The 22,516-nt window shown below is 38.3% G+C and overlaps 1 protein-coding gene across 2 annotated transcripts in view; it reads left to right on the forward strand.

Annotated features, from left to right (window-relative positions):
- Window positions 1–258: 258 nt before the first annotated feature.
- The window catches only part of BNC1 (basonuclin zinc finger protein 1), a 163,322-nt gene continuing 141,064 nt past the window's right edge, over window positions 259–22,516 (forward strand). Inside the window, exon 1 of one of the 2 annotated variants that reach the window (XM_074295278.1) lies at window positions 259–318. In XM_074295278.1, the coding sequence (XP_074151379.1) occupies window positions 274–318 (45 nt within the window). In that variant the 5' untranslated portion in view covers window positions 259–273. Of the gene's footprint in view, window positions 319–1,475; window positions 1,736–22,516 lie in introns of those variants that run through there. The other variant, XM_074295277.1, reaches the window with a different exon arrangement.

The following is a 22,516-nucleotide window of genomic DNA, read 5'->3' on the forward strand; positions in this document are numbered from 1 at the left end:
GGGAACACAATGCTTTTCCTGCCATAGACAATAAAGAGAACATGTTCTTTGCTTTGATTTTTTTTTTTTCCTCGTTTTAACCCCTATGATAAGTCACCTGAAATGCTTCAGAGCTTTTTCTCCCTAACTTTTTTCAAGCACCGAAACACGTCCAATTAACTTACTTACCCATTATAAACCTAGTGGAATGTTGTGGGAAAATAGTTTCCTATTGGTTCCTAAACCCTTTAACTGCTAGGAAAAGAACAGTCCTGTAAACAGAACACCATATCCATGGCAACAGGCAGCTCCATGCTTACCTTCTCAATCCCTAAAAAGGTAGTAACTACACTTTTCACTCTTCTGATATGAAAATGTTTTCTTTGTTTGTGACAGGGATAATGACTCTCCGGGCGGAGCACTTCATGGCAGTAAACGCCTTAGGTATTAGGTGGAACTTGGAGCTTCTCTGTTGCCCCTTGGTCCACCACTCCTCCGGTCAGTCTTTAAGTGACCGGAAATTCTTACTGGTAGATATTACTTAATTGCCTAACGTTCTAGGCTGAGATCGTGCATCTGAAGCAGACCCTCATAAACTCACTAAAGTACTGAAAGAAGATAGAGTATCAGTTTGTTTTATAAGGTAATTAGCTCCACAGCTCCGAGTTCTTCAGGGGACCGCACACTACTCCGATGGTTACTTAATTTGGGGCTTTTCTTCTCCGCTTGGAAACGCTGCCGGATGTAATCACAGCACCTTCCAAGAGTCCTCGGGGCTGTGCAAGTCTCAGAGAGCAGCCGGCCACTGGCCCCAGAGCCGGCCACTTTAAGGGAATGAGGCCAGGGGGACATTATCACTAGGCAGCTAGGCCAACAGGTTCAGCTGATGAGATGTGCCTGGGTGCGCCGGCCTCCTACCTGCCCTGGCCGCGCTTGCTCTTCCCCTCCCCGAACCTAGCGGTCAGCTTTCCGCCCGGGGCCGCGGGCTCTCTCGGGCCCCAGGGGTGGGAGGGATTTTGAGGAGTCTGGCTGATATACCCCGAGAAACGGAGCTGAGAAGGGAGATGGGGGTGTACGCGGATAGCTGTGCAAGAAACCTAGAGCTAGCAAATAATAACTGGCCAGTTGCTACCAATAAAGTTTTTTTTCTTTTTTTTTAATTCGCCGGCCTTCTAAAGAGAAAGGACGCACACATGAAGTCTCTCTTTCAGAGACCTCAATTATCTAGGTTTGGGGAGAAAGGGCACGAGGTGCAACCTCAGGCGACCTCCTCGAGGCCGTGCTTCCAGACTGCAGCTTCCTGCCCCGTGGCAAGTCTGCAAACGCCAAGGTCACAGCCCTGGACTTGCCCCAGCTGTGCGGAGGCACCTCCCGAAACGCACTGGTTTCCTCGGAACTTGTAGGAACTCGGCCCGGGGGACAGGTGGAGGGCCCGGGGCGGGCGGCGGCCCCTAGGGCAGCCTACAAATGAGTCCCAGGTGCGCCGCGAGTTCTGCCCGGCCCGGCCTGAGGGAGGAGGCGGGCCCCTCCCGTCCGGATGCGGCGCAGCCGGGGACATGCCGCAGGGGGGGGTGACAGCCGGCCGGTCCCACCCTTCCCCGTGCGCGCTCGGGCGCGGTCCCATTTAAACTTCTTCCGCCTCAGCCTCAGGCTCCCAGGGAGGAGTCCCAGGAGGAAGATAGCTCCGGGCAGCCGCGGCCGAGTCCCAAACTCGGGCGGAGCGACACCGCCCCTCCGGGCTAGAGGGATGGAGTGGGTAAGTGTAGGTGCCGCGGGCGCGCGTCCCGAGCTCCCAGCTTTGGGGAAGCGAGAAGGCGCTGCGGGTCCTTGGGCAGCCTGGGCCGCTGGCCAGGACACCTCCGGGCCCGGCTTATCCGGCCCGGGGCGGGACACGCATCCGTGAGGGAAGCGGGATGAGCGGCCGCTCCGGTCCGGCCCCGTTCGGGCTCTGCGGCCGGAGGCCCCCTCGTGCTGGTGCGGCGGGGGTCGCCTGCTGGGTCCGGCCGAGCTCTAGCCCCCAAACGGGGGCGCGGGTGAAAGGGACCGAGCCTGCAACGCGCGCGTCTGGGGACGCGGGAACCCGGGAGCCCCTTAAACTTCCTGGGCTCCGGCATTTGAATCGGACTTTTCGCTTTCGCCTTAGCCCTGGCGACTGTAACTACTTTCTCGCTTCTTGGGAAAGCGAGGCCCCCGAAAAAGAAGCAGTTTTGCTTTTTAGTGGATTCTTGCAGTTCTTTGCAGTAGTAAGTGACGGGGAGAGCGCGAGCGAGCATCCCTGTGCTGCTGCTTCCAAGTCCCACGGAGAGCTGCCAAAGGCGGGCTCCGGTGAATCTCACCCTCACCTCCGAGTTTTCTGCCTTTGCAAGCACGGGGAGGTGGGCGCAGGACGTGCCCAAGAACCAAAGGTCTGGTGGGGGAGACGGCCTCCGGGGATGCCCTGGTTCTGCGCCGAGGGTCTTCTCCCTCGCCCTAGCATCGGCGAGAAACTACCAGACTTCTTTACTAACAATGCAAACCGTGCATTAAGTGCACTGGCCAGGCAGAATAAAACTGCAAGGAGCTCCTACCAAATTGGAGAACGCATCTTGGAGGGATGCACTTTTAGCTCCATATTTTCTTCAAGTTACTTTTGTCGATTTGGTTTTTAGAGTAGCTGTGAGTGCTGCACCGATTACAGGACACAATTTGCATCTGTAACTGTCACCGTGCGCAACTATAAATGGTCCACATTTTAAAAATAAATAGGAATAAAGAGACAAAGGGAAGGGCAGACCCGCCTCAAATTAGCATTAGAGAAAACTCCTAATACAATTCAAGGCTTCGGTAGACACCACTGCCAAGACATTTTCTTGATTAATAATAACTATATACAGATGCTTCGTTTTAGCATATTTGTACTAACTGAGGCTTATTTAAGGAATAAAAGTGGGTATGCTATACATATCTATGTTAATGTACGTGTTGATTGCTAATTCATCAGATTTAACCTCTTCTCTTTTAATTATAAATCTTGACTATAGTGTTGGCTGATGTTCTCGGTGGTCAATATGTTACCTACCACCCAGGCAATACACGGAAATACTTAATGGTGCTGATGAACCTGTCTTTTCCTCATTCTCCACAAGATCTTTTTGATGACGGAGATTTTGAAAGGTTATGAACAAAATAATCATCCTCCAATTTTTCATCTGAATCACTGCAATGATCTAATCACTATCCATTGCTTTTTTTTAGGTGTCCAAGCATTCCCACAGACTGTTCTCTACGCACAGAGTATACTTCTTCCTTGTATCAGCCTTTCAGATTCCTACTTTTTTCATATACTTCAGGTGCTGCCTCCTGTCCCTAGTCTTCCCAGATGCCCTCAGCTGTTTGTGTTCTCTCTCTCCTCAAATTATTCCTACAATATTTTGTCTGTAACAACGAGTGTGTAATTCTTAACTTTTTCAGTGTGATTACTTAATCTCTTTGTATTACTTTTCGCATCTGTGAAATGACCTCTGGCCTCCAAAGTCCCCTCCATGTCTTAATTCATGATCTCATGATCCTTTGACTCCCTTTATTATATATCTTGTATTTATTTAGGCACATGTTATATTTCCCTAGTAGAATTTAAGCCTTTTGGAGGCAAGTACTACTTTAGTTTGATCTTTTTACCTCTATTGCACAATGCCTCGAAGTTTAGGGAGGGGAGTGAGAGCTGGTCCAGTTATTACCCTGGTTAAGTGAACAGATTTTTAGGGAAACCTCCTCTGTGAATGCAAATTGGCTACTTTTTAATAACTCCTATGACTAATAAGTGTAGAGTGCTATATAGAGGCAGTAAGAGTTTAAATGACTTTTCAGTGATTCTACTGTTAGAATCCACTGAACTCTGGTCTCCTAAACCCTTAGGTCAGTCTTCTATAGACTTATATTAATTACCTTTTGCCCTTCACACAGTAGGTGTTGAATAAATATTTGTAAAACCTGATTGTTGAATCTCATTAAACAAAATATTATAGTGGCATAAGCCAATACCCTCATTAGTGCCCTTTAAGCACCTGGCAAGCCAAGATAGTTCTGAGGGAGGGACTCATTTACTGATGACCTCAGGTGCCCAGAAAAAGCCTGTGATTACATGTCTTGTTTTGTTCCTTAGTACTTGGCACATGTACTGTGAAAGAAGAATAATGGTTTTTAAGATGGTTGTACTGTGAAGCTGTGAGCTTTAAAAAGGTGATTGGGTCCTTGGGATTTATTAAAAATGTTCACTGCCCAGTGCTAGAGCAGTCAACATGTAATCATACATATCTGTCCCAACTAGATGCTGTGGGATACCCTGGAGGGCCCTGCTTTCTGAAGAGTTTATTGCCTTGTTGGGAAGACAAGACTCATGGGGGCATGAAACAACAGCAAACAATCCAAGATAGCATATAATTAAGTATTATAATATGTAGTACCAAAGCAGTGATGTGTATAAGGATTCAGAGAGAAAGTACAGTACTTTAGAAACTGCCATAGAATTTTCATAAAATTTATGTGTAAATTTCCAAGTTAAGGACATAGTTGGCTTGGTAAAAGTCTTAGCAAAAATAGCTATTTGGGGATGGAATAGTTTTGCTTGGCTCTCTATGTGCTGCTGTGAAAATGTATAGGCATTTTAGGAGGTCATTTGACCATACAAAATATTTTCTTCAGAGATTTTTGAAATTTGCAAGGACCATGTACACCTTATCCTTGCATCTTACCTAATCTATTTAGCACAGTGCATTGCATGGAATTAAGTATTTAATAAGTTTAGAGAAGTTACAGATAGGCAGATGAAAGGATGATTGGAGGGCTGTTTTTCAATAATAGACACTGACTTCGGGACTATCTTCCTCTCACTTTGGAATCAATCAGTCTTACTATTGCTATTTATTTTGTTACCCTGTATTAATTTTCTACTGGTCTCTCTCCCCCCTCCTAGTTCAGATGCTTTTCCCTCACTTTTCCTTCCCAATTGGTAATTCAGTGTTGTTTTTACCTTTCCATTATCACGAGAATGGAAAATCCTGTTATCCCCCTCAAAAAGATTTGGCAGTCTCCTCCCTCTCCCCCCATTAATATTTTATTTTTTCTAAATACATGCATGGATAGTTTTCAGCATTTACTTGCAAAACCTTGTGTACCCAATTTTTCTACTTCCTGCCCACCTCCCTCCTTCCCAAGACAGCAAGAAATCCAATGTAGATTAAACATGTTCAATTCAATATTTCCTTATTCATCATGCTGTGCAAGAAAAAGCAGATCAAAAGGGACAAACCAGCAGAGAAACCAAGCAACAAAAAAACAAAAGGTGAAAATACTATGCTTTGATCCACCTTCAGTCTCCATAATTCTCTCTGGATGCTGACAGTACTTTCCATCCCAAGTCTTTTAGAATCACCTTGAATCACAGCATTGTTAAAAAGGTCCAAATGCTTCACAGTCGATCTTCACATGATCTTTTTGTTGCTGTGTACAATGTTCCCTTGGTTCTACTCGCTTCACTTAGTATCAGCTCATGTAAGTCTTTCCAGGCTTTTCTGAAATCATAATGCTTATCACTTCTTCCATTACCATATACTATAACTTATTCAGCTATTCCCCAATTGATGGGCATCCACTCAGTCTCCAGTTTCTTGTCATTACAAAAAGGGCTGCCACAAACATTTTTGCACATGGGGGTCCTTTTCCCTTTTTTATAATGTCTTTGGGATATAGACCCAGTAGTAACATTGCTGGATCACAGAGGGTATGCACAATTTTATCACCCGTTGGGCATGGTTCTAAATTGCTCTCCAGGAATTGTTGGATTAGATCACTCCACCAACATATATATACATACACACACATACATATATATATATATATATATATATATATATATACACATACATAATATGTACATATTATATATGTACATATACACATATATATTACATATATACATATACACATATATAAAATGTATATGGTGACTATATATGAGTGTTAGCTTATATGTGTGTATTTCATGTATATATGAAAAATACATGTATATCCACATTTACATACACAAGTATGTATTGCCACATTTTTTTAGTTAGATCTTAATTTGTGATGTCACTAGTACTGGTAACTCAAAAAAATGACTAAAAGCTAGAAGTCACCTCTTCTAACCTTGTGATTTTACAAATGAGAAAAACTGAGACCCAGAGTGTAAATTCCGGAGACCCAAGGTGTCCCGAATGAATAGCTAGGATTTAAACCCAGAGTCTCTGGTTCCAAATCCATTCCTTTTTCCAGTGCAGTAAGGAATTCCTTCTCCTGAAGCAAGGTACTTTATTTACAATGTTAGTGTTATAAGCTCAAGTGACTTGGCTAAAGTCAAGCAGTCAATAGATGCCTGAGGTGGGACTTTACCATTTTCCTTATTTCAAAGTTGCTTTTCTTAATCAGGTATGTTTAAGAATATTTATACACACACACACACACACACACACACACACACACACACACACACACACACACACACTCTCTCTCTCTCTCTCTCTCTCTCTCTCTCTCTCTCTCTCTCTCTCTCTCTCTCTCTCTCTCTCTCACACACACACACACACACACTCTTTCTCTCAAAGAAAATTTTAATTCAGTTTTGTGAATAGCCTAGTTCTCTAAGGACCCTGTGCTAACTCAGATGAATAACAATCCTATCAAGGAAAATTGGAATCATAAAGGCCATATTACTTCTCTGTTTAGAGCTTAAAGACCTCATTTGTTTCCTAGGCCTTAAATATGTAGAAAAACTGTCTTGTAAATACAGTTGGTAGAAACTAAGCTTATGAGAGAATATAGAAATTTAGACAAAAATCTTAAAATTCCTTGAGAATGGCATTATTATATTGAACCAATTGCATTGATGATTATTAAACTGAAAGTTAGGAATGAGGATTCTGTTCTTGATGTGGTCAGCACTTATTTTTCACTGCCAAGAATCTTTTAAATAGAATCCTTTGATCAGAATAATCAAGGAGTTTTGAACAATTTTTCAAGACCAAATATATATACATGTATATATATTTAACATTTGTTGAATTATTTTGTTTAAAGCCTAGATAGTTTTTATTTAAGATACAGTAAAACTCAAATATAGAAGCATCATGGAATGGGGTTTATAATTTTTAGTTAAATATTATCTAAGGCAACATGTTAATATAAAATTTTAATAATAGTGTTGTAAATAGAATCCAATTTTTAACTGTTGAAATTTGGAGGAAGTTGAGGCATGTAAAAAAATTATGTGTATGTGTACATATATATATATACTTACCTACCAATCGAATTCATTTTTAGGCATTTAAAGAAACACTAATGAATTTCAAACTGTCTTCCTTATTTTTTGAATGCTAATGATCAATCCTTATCTGCTAAAGATGCTATGACTCACCAAGAACATAAAATTAACTGTAATAAATTTTAGGGATAAAAGCAATGGATTTTTAGGATTTAGTTCTGGAAAGTATAGTAATTCATGACCCAGGACTCCAGAGCACCTTCCAGTTCTAGATCTGATCCATCTAGTTTGTCATAACCTTAAATGTTTATTTTTTTGGACCTCAGTTTTTCCATTTATAAAGTTTGTACTGAATGATATCTAAGGGTTCTTATTTTTCTTATTCTTTAATATCCTTTCTCATAATTATTGTGTTAAGTTATACTGAGCTCAGATAACAAGACCATGCTTGCAATTAATTACTTTCTCATGCAAGGTATATATATATATATACATCCCTCAATCCACACATAATTTGAGCAAAGCAATTGCTGTTCTATGTGTGCAACAGACCCTGCCCTGGATGCTGTGAGGCAAGGGTAGGTCTCCTCTCCCTTCTTCATCCAGAGAAGTCCATGTCTCCCCAGCTTTAAACTCCAGGATCTTTGGAAGAGAAACTCCTAAGTCTCTGGATGAGAATCCAGCTGCCCTAAAGCCACATTTCACCAAAACTTCTTTGCATTTTGGAGGAAGAGAATCAGAGAGAAGTCCAGGTTCTCGTTGTCATCTTGTTTGCCAGTTTAGGGTTTTAGTGGCCAGGCAAAGGAGTCCTTAAAGAAAGGAAAGAAGAGCACTAGCCTTTGTAAGCTTTTGTAAACCTATTAAAAGTTTGAGGGTTTTTGTTACTTCTTTGTTCTTCATTGAGAAGTTGCTGGAGGCTAGCTTTGGTTATAAATTTTTTTTCAGTGGGAGTTGGGAAAGAGTTAATTCTCAGTTTACAAATTATCCCAATTTGAACCCAGGTTAACAAGTTTCTACCCTTTCTGACTTTCCACATCCCCTGCACACAGTGGAAAGTAAGAATTTACAACCCACACCACTAACACAAAAGTACACACATATACACAGAGGTTTGTTTTATTCTTGGATCAGATGCTGATAATGCTGTGGAATTTTTAAACCCCTACAATTGTAATTTCTCTTTTCTGGGAGGTAGGGAATGGAACAGAACTCCTTTCCTAAACTATGATTTGAAATAAACAGCTTAAATGTAGGAAATTTACATCAGAACCGCTGTAGGCTCCAGGCAAATAAGTTCCCTTAGTTTGTACAAACTATCTAATGCCTCTCTCAATGAACACCTTAAAAATGAAAATTAAAACCAGTATACTAAAGTATAGTACATCATCCCTGCATTCCCCCCCCCTCCCCATTTTGCTTTTTGCAAAATAAAACCAGTTAGTTTACCAAAGCCATTTCTTTCCTTGCTACTGACGTTTATTGTGGAGCACTGTTACTAAGGAAAGGCATTAACTTTGTTTAGTTTTTTTCAGTTGTGCTTGGATCTTTGCCATCCCATTTGGGATTTTCTTGCCCATTTCCTTCTCCAGCCCGTTTTACAGATGAAGAAACTAAGGCAAACAGGTTTAAGTGACTTGCCCACGATTACACAACTAATAAGTGTCTGGAGCTAGATTTGAACTGGGGTGGATGAGATTTCCTGACTTCACATCCAAAACTGCACTATGGCGCCACCTAGCAGTTGATTAACTTTGATGGGGGATGCTAAAAGAAATAATAGGTCCTGACCTCAAGAAACCTTCAGTATAGTAGGTGGGATTCTCTCATCCATCCTTTAAGGACCATCTCAAAGGGTGTCTCTTTCCGGATGTCTCCTATGTTTGGTAAGGTTTTCCCCCTAAAACCAACATTTTGTACTGTAATTCTTTATAATATAATATCATTACCTGTGGTTGTGAATTATTCCTCCTATTAGAGTTCAAGAAAGCTTCTTGAAAATTGGGAATGGGTCTTATCCAAAGCTTGTTCCTACACACAGTAGGCATTTAATAAATGTTGTTTTGTATGGAGGAAATGATAGTTTTTGTGTTCATTGAAAAGTTTCTGGAAATTATCTTTGCTAGTTTATCTCAAATCATACTCTAGGGTAGTAATTCTTTTTATTCCCTATCTTCTAGAAAGAAGAGATTTAAAAGTTAGAATGTTTGTTTTTACCAGGAAAATTACTATTATTAAATACTATTATTAAGAGAAGAAAAAGATTATCTTTATTTTCTAAAATTTAACAAAGGTAAGCCCCTGGGCCATTACTTCCTCTCTTTTTAAGTTAATTTTAAAAAAATAATAAAAAAATGAACAAAATGTCATCCTTTTATTTGAAATTTGAAAATATTTTTATATTTAAAATTTATATGTTTATAAAATTATTTTTATAAGAAATAATTCTACTTTTTAGAAAACACATATACTTAAGCTCAAACTTAAAAAACAATGACATAAAACACACATGAGGTAGAGTGATATCACTCTACTTCATAGGTAGAGAAACAGTTCTTAAAGATAGAGAATCCTAGACTCAAGTCCCATCTCTGACACGTACTGACTGAGAGATCTTGGACAAATCAATGTGCTAGGAAACTCTCTAAGTCACTTATAAGATGCAGAAAAGGTACTGACTTCCATTGGTAAGTGAACCTTTTTTTTACTTGAAAGTTTTGTACGGTCCAGTCATTAAGCACTTATTAAATGTCTGCTCTGTGCCAGGCACAGAGTCTTGGAGATAAAGAAAGTTTAAAAAATTTAGCCCAGAGAACTAATGGAGAAGAAAACATGCGGAAAAAACTATTATAAATTATAAGCAGAATTCTAGAAGCAAATTAATGTAATCACAGGTCCTGTTCTGTGTGTTGTATTTAATGATACAAACAAAACTTTCCCAGAGAGAGAGGGAGATTTGGCCCATTTGGTTATGTCCCATGACAGACAAATCTACTATTGGCTCAGGAAGATTTTCTCTCTGATAGACTAAGTCTTTCTATTTGCAAGTGAGCCACATCCTAGTGCATTGATTGAATTGACCAAGTATTTGTTACAAGCCAAACATCAAGGATAAAGAGACTGTGTTGAATAGCCCTTGTCCTTGAAGAGCAACTTTATAATGTAGAAATACAATATGTAAAAAAGATAAGTAGACCCGCCATCATTTGAGGAGGGAGAGAGCATGAAGAATCAGTTATCTGGAAATGGTTTCACTGTGGGAGCCTTAAAGGAATACATATTTCAAGAGGCAGAGGTGAGGAGGGAGGATACAGGAGAGTTTGGAAAGGAAGTAAGTAATTCATTCTAAGTATGAAGCTATTTTCTATTTGTGAGTTTTTCAGTCTTAATCTTTAGTAGTCTTGAAATATTATACTTTCCAAAAAATGCAGTTATTTCATTTTGGAGGGAAGACTTGGGGATTTATATGGAAAGAGTATAATTGCACCTAAGCCATTATAGTACTGATATTCTTGGCAGAGGGGAATGGAAAGTGGAATTCTGTAACAACTTATTCTTTGTGTTCCCTCTGCTTGAATGATAGTACAAGTAAGTGGTTTCTTTTTAACTAGAAGGGTCAGATTGAAGGATGGGATTGGAGACTTTCAGAAGTCATCCATTTCCATCCCTCCATCCCTGGATTTCATAATACCTACACAAAGAATAGATGCACAGTCACACCCAGAGAATGCAGAGAAGGTACAGCTGGCAAACTGCCATGAGGACTGAGGGTATTTGGGGGTGCTTCTTTCCTCTCCCCCTTTTCATTTAACCAGTATCGAAAAAACATATAGTGTGTGATCCAGCTATTATCTTTTACTACTAACGGGATATAGAGACCAGCAAGAGATTGTGGATAAGGTAGTTCAACTGTTAACCCCTTTCTCCCTACTAGTTTTGTTTTTTGTTTTTTTGTTTTTTTAAGGCAGTTTTGGTGCTTATTCCCATATCAATGCATCAGTGATGAGGATTAAAGAAAACAGCAGCTAAACAGAATTGGTGGGTCTGGATTTTTCCTTTCCTTATTTTAATTCAACAACATTTCTTTTACTTCCCCCAACCTGCAGTTTGTTTTTGTTTTTGCTCCCATGAATCAAGACTGGCATTCAAGTTAGTGTTATACAGCACTTGTTCACTTAGAAAAGGCACAAGTGAAAATTCCTAGAGTTGACCAAATGCCCTTGTCATGGCTAATAATGACAGAAGCTGATAATGACACTTTTGTGGTTTGTGATATAAATTTTAATATCCTTAAACCATAATGATATTTACTTTCTAGTGCCAAATATATGCAAAGTAGTTGCATATTTTCTAGTTTGCCCTTTCCCAATTTTTCCTGAATAGCACCACTCTGGGCTCTCCCTTTAAGGAGAGGAAATCTTCTTTGGACCTGATTTTGTTGCTGAGCCAGGTATTAGGACTAGTTCGAGCATAAAAATGGCTGAATTGTACATGATAGACCACACACATGGCTGTCTTTGACTCTTCTTTGTACTTGTAAGGCAAAGCAAGAAACAACATAATGCAGGTGGGTGCTTAGTAATTCTCAAGTAAAAATAACAGGGAAGCTGGTCAGGGGCATTACCTATGGCCTTAGGTATCTATGTAACAATAACAAAGGGAACTTGAAACTATAAAACACAATGGTGAATATGATCTGATCTGTATTAATAGGAGGTGTAGGGAATATAAAATGATGCTTTGTCTATTGTTTAATTTTAAAAAGCATTTAATTGTAGAGTGAACCTGGCTGAAGGATTCTATTATTATCTCTCATGCATTTATTCAAATAAGATTCTTTGAGAGGAAAAACCACAGAGATAATTTTGTTTAATGATCCTTTAGTTATCAATATTAAGGGAGATATAAAACAGGGGGAGTGCAGGTTTTCACCACTGTTAAAGAGATGAATGTAGAGTCTATGTAGAGTCCGGGAAGAAGAGGGGGACACAATAGATCCTTGGAATCCCCAGATGATTCTGTTGGCAGATGACAATGTACTGATTACAGTAAGCCTCAGAAATTATGGGGTTATTTGGTTATTTCAGGAGAGATCAGATCAGCAATCCATTTAGGAGAAATTGTTCAGGAGTGAATATTGTCAAAATTATGACATGCAATGGGAAGGGCAAACAGCTCATTGAATTGTCATCTATTGGAGACGGGGCCTGCTGATAGATAAATGATAGGAAGAAGGTAGAACTATTGCACTCTTTCTTTGATTCAATCTGTTTAAATTAAAAGTACAGAATAAGGAAGACCTATTTTCATGTGGAAAAAGATCTGATGATTTTAGCTGACCATGAGCTAAATATAAGCTAATGATATGTTGTGGCTGCTTATAAAGGAAAAAAAAAACCAATGATTTTTTTTTTTAAATTAACAAATGCTTTACTTTTTTAATATTGAAAAAATTCAAAAAATGTGTTCAATATGTAACATTTGTGTACCTCCCACCTCATATCTCTTCATTTGAATCTTAACTGATCTTTATAATTTTACCTATAGTTTTGATTTGAAATTTCCATTTCCATTATTGTAGTTACTATTTACATTATTTTCTTTGTTCTTGCTTATTTCCCTCTCCCTCATTTCCAGTATCTCCTATAATCTTTCCATGCTTCTACATAATCATTTTATTCATTTCTTAAAGCACTATTAATTTCTGTACCATCATTTGTATAGTCGTTCCCAATTGATGGCATTTACTTAATTTCTAATTCTTGTGGTTGTTTATTTATTTATTTTTTTTCCAGTCATATCTGACTCTTTGTGACTTCATTTGGGGTTTTATTGGCTAAGATACTGGAGTAGTTTACCATTTCCTTCTCCAGCTCATTTTACAAATGAGAAAACGAATTCAGACAGGGTTAAATGACTTGCCCAGGGTCTCACACAGTTAATATTAGAGGTCAATTTTGAAGATAAATCTTTCTGACTCCAGGCCTGACATTCTACCCAGTACACTATTTGACTACCCCTTCTAATTCTTAGCTATCACCCAAAGGGCTGCTATAAATATTTTGGAATATATAGGAACTTTTTAAAAAAATCACTGGCTTCCATGGATTAAAATAAATCCTATAATGGAGTCTCTGGTTCATAAAGTATGAACATCTTAATGGAGAATTAACTTGCATAATTCTAAATTGCTTTCCAAAATGATCCATTTTTCCAATGATACCATTTACATGTGAAGTTCTACCAACAATGTATTGGTGTGCTTTCATATATACATATATACATGCATATATATCATATATATGTAACATTATTTTTACTTACATATATGTCCACATTAGATGTCTTACTAATCTTTCATTTCTTACTCTGTTGCTGTTTCAGTCCTTGCCTATTGTGTTTATTCATTCTTCTTGCATTTGTTTTTCTTGGGTGTTTGAGAGTAAAATAAACTCCCCAGTTTCTTTTTTATCTCTAAAAATGTTTCAAACTCTAAAGAACATCCATCATTTTTCCTGTATGGTTAAGCTTATAGTTACAGAATAAGTTGCCTTGAAGTGCACCCTAAGCTCAAGTGTTCTTTGGGATACATTATTCCATTCCTTCCTCCTTTTTCTAGTAGGGATAGAATAATCTTATATACTTCACTTTGTATTTGAAGGTCTTTTCTCCTGGTGGCTTGCAGAACTCCTTGTTACTGAATTGCATCATTAAATTTAACCACATTCTCTGTGTCTTTGTGCCCTTGAGCTTTTTTTCTGGAGGTCATTTGTGAATTTTTTTCAATTGGAAATTTTATTTTCTTTGTTCTAGAAGTTCTGGATAGTTTTCTTCTATTTCCTTCCTTGTTCTATGAAGATTTTTTGCCCAGTCAAGTTCTTCTGTGAAACTTATGATCCCTTAGGTTATTTCTATGCATCTACTCTTAAAAATTCATATGTTTTGGTCACAGAGTGAATATATATTCTTGTTTTTCACTTCTCTTCTTATAGGTTGTTCTTCATTTTCATGTATTTGCATTCCTCAATCTTTTGTCCTCTCTTTTATTTCTTGGGTGACGCTTGCTATTGCAAATTCAAACTTTTCTATTCTACTTATTTATCTTATTTATATATATATTTTTACTATCCTAGACATAAATATACTCTAATAATTCTCATTTCTCTTTTAAACCACTCAGGAACATTGTGGTTTTATGTTCTAAAATTCCACAGAGAATCTTATCACTGACTCCCTTCTTTTTTATTTTTATTTTCTTGGGAACTGGATCTCAAAATGCTTCAGCCTCTTCCATATTGGGTAATTCAAGTTTGACCAGCTTAAGCCTCTGGTGCCGCTGACTTTGGGAGGCTTACCCTCAACAAGTGCTGGGTTCTGTCCCTCAGGCTTACAAAAGAGTGACTGGAATAAAAAGAAGTGTGTTTTGATGAAAGTCTGTGTTGAATCCTTTGGTCTACTAGTGAAGTCTCCCTATCACTAGTGTGGAAGATAATGGATGTTTATTGAGTGAATTCAGGGTTAGTGCAGATTAGTTCTTGAGTATTTATTACCTTCTTTTAGATTCTGGTTGTCCTAGACTGTAGAGACAGCAGAAATTGTTTTATCTTTGGCATATAATTTCTGTTTTGGAGAGGTTTGAGAGATGGTGAAGGTAAGAGAAAATGTCTAGATCGCTACCAGAAGTCTCTAGTAATATAGTCTTAGGTTTAATTTAAATCATTCCATTGAACTGTTTATTATCCCATCTGAAGGATTGTGTTTAATCCAAGGTACAACATTTTATAAAGATAATTAGTATGATGAGGAAAGCATCCTACACAGAAGTAAAAAGAAAAAGGGAGAATAAACCCCCAAAAAGAAAAGTCTTTATAGCTCTGGTCAAATACTTGACTATATCAGTTGTAGAAGAAGGTAGATGCCTGGATTACTTTGGAAGACAGGAGTAGTACTAGTAAATGCAATATAAGGAAATCTATCCTGCTTCCCAAATAAAAGCCTACTTTGGAAAGGGCGGAAGGTTGTCCATCATCTGATCAATACCTCATGAATTTATAAAACTAACAATGGTATGTAGAATTGTTAGACTCTTATGAGAGAGGTTCTATATTTTCTTATTTCTTTCAGGTCTGCCTAGGTCTTCCCTATTTTTCCCTACTCTTTTACTTCCTGTCTTATAGAATTCCAAGGAGATTATGTAAGATGATGACCACCTTCTTGCCAAGAGGTATCTCCTTCAGTCTTACTTCTCTTCTTCTCCTCTCTTCTTCTCTTCTCTCTTCCTTTTTTTTTTCTTTCTTTCTTTCTTTCTTTCTTTCTTTCTTTCTTTCTTTCTTTCTTTCTTTCTTTCTTTCTTTCTTTCTTTCTTTCTTTCTTTCTTTCTTTCTTTCTTTCTTTCTTTCTTTCTTTCTTTCTTTTCTTTCTTTCTTTCTTTCTTTTCTTTCTTTCTTTCTTTCTTCTTTCTTTCTTTCCTTTCTTTCTTTCTTTCTTTCTTTCTTTCTTTCTTTCTTCTTTTCTTTCTTTCTTTCTTTCTTTCTTTTCTTTCTTTCTTTCTTTCTTTCTTTCTTTCTTTCTTTCTTTCTCTTTCTTTCTTTCTTCTTTCTTTCTTTCTTTCTTTCTTTCTTTCTTTTTTTTAAGATATCACCCTTCTGGTGGGCAGTGACAGTCTGTGATGGGTTCTTTGCAAAATAGATGCCAAGGCTATCTTCCCCCAGCTCCAATAAGTATAATTACATTTTCCCTTGGAATGTTTTCTGAGACTTAACTTGAGTATCTGCATATATTGCTCCAGCTAGATAGGGTTAGTCATTAAAAAATTGAGCCGATTATCTGTGGAATGTGTTGTTTTAATTAAAGCCAGACCCCCCAGATATGAAGTTTGAATTACACTGAATCATGTTTCCTTGATTCAACAAACGTGCCTAGCATAAATGTTCACCAGTGACAACCATAATCAATATAAATATGTGTTGATGTCCTTTAATAAGTGTGAACAATATTCCAACTTACATCCTGCTTCTTATTTGTGCAATATACTAAGCACTTCCCTCCTTCCAACCTGTCCCTTCAATCAAAGTTTCCATTCCTGAAGATCTCAGTTAGCTTTCAGGCAATCTGATTATCTAATTGAAGTCATTTACTGTAAGGTATGAATGACTAATAGCTTAATTTTCCCAGAGGATATTTGCATTTAAAAAGCAGGGCTTATTAACCAAAATGAATCTCTCTTTGGCATAATTTTGTGGGAGGAGCTGCTGTTTCTTTGGTGTTTAGGGGAAGGAAGAAAAGTCAAAGAGGACTGAGGGCACCTCCCTTTACCCAGCTTCCTGTCCCACCAAGGAAACTAGTTATGTTGCACGGACTAATTTTATTGCTTTCATATTTTCTTTGCTTGTAAGATGCATTGATACCCAGTTGCCCACCAGCTAGAATATCTCCACACAGCTTCACTTAGACCTGTACGATTAAATTGCAAACATCTCTTGGAAATCTATCCAAGAGTTAGTTTTTTGTTGGAAGTAAAGAGGAGAGGCTTTCTCATGTAGAATTAGGCAATTCTTGTAGGGGTTGGGTACAAAAGAGGCTGCAGAAGGAAGATTTTTGTTTTGGGATTAGACAAACTGCCTCAGTATCAAAGCTCTACCAACTTCCCCTAATCTACCATTTCAGGATCATGAGAATATCAAAAATTGGAGCGAAGGCTTTGGGGCTCCTCTTCTTTTTAGACTCATTTTCTTTAAAATATCTGTTCATAAGGGAAACATTAGATGAAAGCAGTTTTGTCTAGATTTTGAATTGAACTTCATTAGAAACAGCCTCCTGTCTGATTTCCGCAAGGATGGGAAAGAACAAGGATGGTCCTCCATATGGTTTTGAAGTTAAGGAAACAGTTCTTTTCATTTTCCCATCTTCCAGTAATTGCTTTTCATTGCCCCTTGTCCAGAAGTCCTGTGAAGGTAATTTGGAAAATGTGGTGGCCTTTACAGGTGTTCTTCCAGAGAATAAGAACAGCCAGACCTTTGAACCCTTTGGCTTCTGGTGTCAAAGAGACTGAAGAGAGAAGATCATCTTTAAAATTCAGCTTACTTCTTTCAAGTAGGAACCATATTACCCAATTAAACCAACAGATAAAAGCAGAGTATTAGAACTGAATGGAATTTAAGAGATCTTACTCTCTCATTTTATAGATAGCCCGTGTTTGAGCCAACTTGGGTTTGAACAGTTTCCTTTTCTTTGTATTTGACCCCTTTTCCCCCCATTCATTTCCCAAAAATGACCCATCATTTTTCCCCACCCCAAGGCTCTAAAGAAATGGGAAGTGTGTTTCATGTATCCTCAGAAGATTATCTTAAAATGAGACATTCAAGGGTCATGTAACATCTAGTAATTGGACATTTAAAAACAAAATTGGAAGATTGTTCTCACACCAGAAAGAGCCCTATAAGGTAAAAACAAACTAGATATAACATCGAGAGTGAGCTTTCAGCCTGAGTTCCTGGGATCCCGTGCTAATGGGGCAGGATAGAATAATGGTAGACATCAGAGAGAAGAACTAGAGATTGTTAGACTTCAGGGTTCATCTGGGTGATGAATCAGGAAAGTGGCTGCTGTCTCTCCAGGAGTTGGAATGAGGTTTACACCCAGCTTGTAATAAGACTTCCATTACCTCTTTTTATGACTTAGATATTGTGAGGGGGGATGCTTGAAAACTCTTTTCAGCAAAACTGTCTGAGTGCATCTATTCCCTTGGTGGAAGGTGAAGTTGAAAACTTGGGTTTTAATGGCAGCAGTTGCAATCACTAGGGAGTGGAGATCTTAGAACTTTTATCAGAGCTGTTCAACACTACTTAGTAGTTTTAATGTTATATCTTTTATTTTCTATTCCATTCAGTAAATGTATGCTAATTCACAATGCAAATGTGTAGAGTCTTTACAGATAATGATCAATTGAGGAGATGAGAATCTTATAATAGGAATAAATTATCATAACCTTTGCATTTTTAAGATTAGACTAAATGAGATGGGAAAGACTCTGAATCAAGTCAATAAAATGGAAGTTGGAAAGAGGGGAAACTCAATAAGTCCGTTTGTACTCATGTATGAAGCATTGGAGGGGAGCTAGAGCAGCTTGTGCTTGGAATGCCATCTGCTGATTTATATAGAGATTACACATTGAGGAGACCCATTTCTGGGAGGCATATGAACATACTGCCTTCTCTTACTCCTATTCTGTCTTGCCACTCTTAATGCCTGTGCAAAGTAGCTGCTATCTCGGAACAAATTTTTGTGCTTGCATACAAGAAAAGGAAGCAAATTCAGAGAGAAAGTAATTTTCTCAGGATCACAAGGCCAGCATTTGGCATAGCCAGAACTTTGTCTCCTTGATCCTAGCCCTGTGTTTTTTCTACTTTGTCACATTGTTATGTTCGTTAAAAAATTTATGGGAGTTAAAAAAAAAACCTTAACATTTTCATTAAAATGTGTGATTAAATGACTTTTGAGAAGTACTTTGGTGTAATGAATATGAAGACCAACCTTGGAATCAGAAACCTAAATTCAAGTTCAACCATTTGATACTGTGGTAGGTAGCTATGAGCAAGCTGAGAAACATTTCAGTGACCCAAGAAACTCTGAGATTATAAGTTTCAGATGAGTTGTTATGTCAGTGGAGAGAGTTCTCTATGCCAGAGAAATTCCCACATAGAAGAAATCATAAGTCTGGACAAAAAAAAAAAAAAAGGGAAAAAAAATACCCATGACATGTTTTGTGTTTATATTTTAAAATAAATTTATTTTAATATTTTAAGAACCCATAATTATGTTCATTTCTTCCACCAATATAGATTGTAACCTTAGATGATCTTCATAAACAGTTATAACTAAAAATTTCTTTACTTTTTTAATTAACTTGGTGATAGACCTTGCTAAGCTCTAGTGCCCAAGACATAGAGAATCTGTCACCCTGCCTGGATGCAAAGCTGTTCTATTTTGGTGGGACCTGCCAGGATTTATGCTCATATGGCATAATGTAAAGAAACAGTGGTCTGTATATGCCCTTACATCCCCCCCTCTCTCATTTTCTCTCTCTCCTTCCCTCTTCTTTTTCTTTGACATTTCTCTCACTCCTACTTCCAACCCCCCCATCCATCTAGTACCAAGCATATCGGGATATTAAAAGCTATTTAAAAAAATACCTTAATTCTCCAAGGATCTAAAAAGTCATTGTAAGTAATTTCTTAGTCTGATGCATATGCATTCACAACTTACTATTTCATAAACCATTGATTTAGAGCTAGGAAGGACATTTTATTGCTATAGTTGAGAAATTTCTCACTTCAGTAAAGAGAGTCTTCAAATTTAACTAGTCTGGTCCTCATTAAACAAACATAAAATTCTCCACTAGACTTGACTTGCATTAAAACTTTTATAACCTTAAAAAAAACAAACAAATAAATAACAAGCCTTGATTCTAATGTTTCTGCTAGCTGTTTTCTTATATCTCTCTTCCCTTTCTTGACTAAATTCTTTGAGAAAGCCATCTACACTTACTGCCTCTGTTTTCTCCTCTCACGTGATTCTAAACTACAATCTGACTTGTGACTTTCATAATTTAATGAAAACTACTCTGTGCAAATCACTAATGATCTCTTAATTGCCAAATCTAATAGTCTTTTCTTAATCCTCATCCTTGTTCTTGCTGTAAGCCTTTCATTCCATCAGGTATCCTCCTTTCTATATAGGTTTTCATGTCACTGATCTCTTGATTTTTTTTTTTTTTTTTTTTTTAAGCTCCTGGTTTTCTTTGCTGGATCTTTACCTAGGTCACACCCACGAAAAGTGGGTGTCAAGTCATCAACAAACATTTATTAGACTCTTATGTTCCATGAGCTAAGCACCTGGGGATATGAAGAAAGGCAAAAATAGTCCCTGCTTTCTAGGAACTCCCATTCTAATGGAGTAGGGTGAAAGAGAGAGTCATAAACAAGTATACAAGGCAGGGTAAATTAGTAGTCGAGGGAAAGGCAGAGGCTGACAGTAGGATTTTAGCTGAGACTTGAAGGAAACCAAAAGGCAAGAGATGAGGAAGGAGAACATTCCAAACATGAAGAACAATCTGTAGTCAGCACAGAGTCAGGAGATGGGGTGTTGGGTATGAGGAACAGAAAGGAGATGAGTGATTTTGGATTGTAGGGTATGTGAAGGAGGAGTAAAGTGCAAGAAGACTGGAAAGGTGGGAAGGAGCAGATTGCAACGGAATTAAAAACTCTTTCCCTTTTACCCCCTTTCATTTCCATCTTTCATTTCATGATCTTAGCTTCCATGGGTTCAGTTATCCATGAAGAAGATGTAAGAAGAAGATGGACATCTACATGTCCAGCCTTAACTTTTCCAATCCTATCCCCCAAGAGGTTTTTGTGACATCTCAAACTGCATGGTGTACAGGCATCTCAAACTTGCTATGGCTAAAACAGAACTCATTTTCTTTACTCTTCCCAAATTCCCTGTTCTCAAGGGAATTTCTGTCCTGCTGGTATCCGGTTTCCTAACCTTGTTGTCATTCTTGACTTTTCTTTTGCCTTCATTCCACATAGATAATATGTTGCTATCTTGTCATTCCTACTTTGATCATCTGGTGTGTGTGTGTGTGTGTGTGTGTGTGTGTGTGTGTGTTTTTATATATCTTTATATAGCTCCCCTTCTCTTTACACAGCTCCCCTTACTCATACAGTTCCCAACCAGGTATAGGTCATTACCAAGGAACAGCTGGAATATTTCACAATAGTCTAATTAGTCTCCCTGCTTCAAGTCTCTTCCCATTCAAATCCATTCTCTACACAGCTGTCAAAGTAATTTTTGTAAAGAGCACGTTTGACCATTTCACTCCCCTACCCCCCCCCCAACAAATTCTAGGGACTCTCTGTTACCTCTGGAATGAAATATAAAAATCTTCTGTTGTGTAGTTAAAATCATTCATTACCTGGCCTCTCCTTAGCTTTCCATTCGTCTTACACTTTATTCCCCTTTAGACTCCAATCTGATGAAATTTACCTCTGTCTCCCAGTTGAATGACTTTGTAATAACTTTGCCTCATGCATGGAATGTTCTCTCTCATGTCTATCTTCTGGCTTCCTTGACTGCCTCCAAGATTCCCTCAAATACTGCCTTCTGCAGAAAGCACTTTCCTCCTTCCCCCTTTTCTCTCCCCCTACCCCCCAGTACCTTCTCTTTAAGGCTCTTCCATTTTCTATTTGTATGTTTAGATATTTGCATGGCATCTTTTTAATATGTAAGCTGTTGGGGCAGCCAGGTGGTGCAGTGGGTAGAGCACCAGCCTTGAATTCAGGAGGACCCGAGTTCAAATGTGATCTCAGACACTTAACACTTCCTAGCTGTGTGACCCTGGGCAAGTCATTTAACCCCAGCCTGGGGGGGTGGGGGGATATGTAAGCTCCTTACATATTAATATGTAAGGGAGCCTTGATTATCCTTAAGATACCATGTTTTTTGCTTTTCTTTTCACCCCCATAGTTTAGCAGAGATGCTTGGTAAATGGTAGAGTCTGCTACAATTTTAATTTCACTAGCATAACCTTTTGAAAACTCAGGATCATTGCTACATATATTGAGCCTCAGAGTGTGGGACTGGAATCAAGGTTTCTGTGGATTCAGTTTGTTAGATTTTAGTGAGATATGTCCCAGCACTTTTTGCTTTTTAATAGTCTTAATGCTCCCACTTACAGTTTTTTTTTTTTTTTTTTTTTTTTTTTTTTTTTTAATCAGACACTGAGGAACACAAGACAATTGAAAGAATGGAGGGATTACAATCAGGAGAAATCTGTGTGAATCTTTCCTTTCACACTTAAACTAGCTATGGGATTTTGGCCAAGATGCAAAATCCTGTTAAAAGTTATAGATTTAAAGCTGGAAGGGAAATTAGAAGTTATCTTTTTTCAGACAAAGAAAACTGAATCCCAAATAGATGAAGTGACTTGCCCAGTATCACAAAGGAAGCAAGAGTGAATTTCAGGTTCCTTCCACCTTCCCTGAGATTCCTGTTCCTTTATCTGTAAAATAGGGATGATAACCCAAGCTCTTGGGGATGAAAAATCCTCATAAATTTTTTGGGTTCTCCCTTCCTACCAGAGAAGAAGTCTGAATTTTTTATTTTTCTTTTATGAGGTATTTATGATGCCTTTATGTCAAGTTTGGGTAAGGTATTTATTTGGTCATCTCATCTTCTGGACTTTTGGCTTTGTCTCTTCCACAA

The sequence above is a fragment of the Sminthopsis crassicaudata genome, chromosome 2, assembly GCF_048593235.1.
Source record: "Sminthopsis crassicaudata isolate SCR6 chromosome 2, ASM4859323v1, whole genome shotgun sequence".
Lineage (NCBI taxonomy): Eukaryota > Metazoa > Chordata > Mammalia > Dasyuromorphia > Dasyuridae > Sminthopsis > Sminthopsis crassicaudata.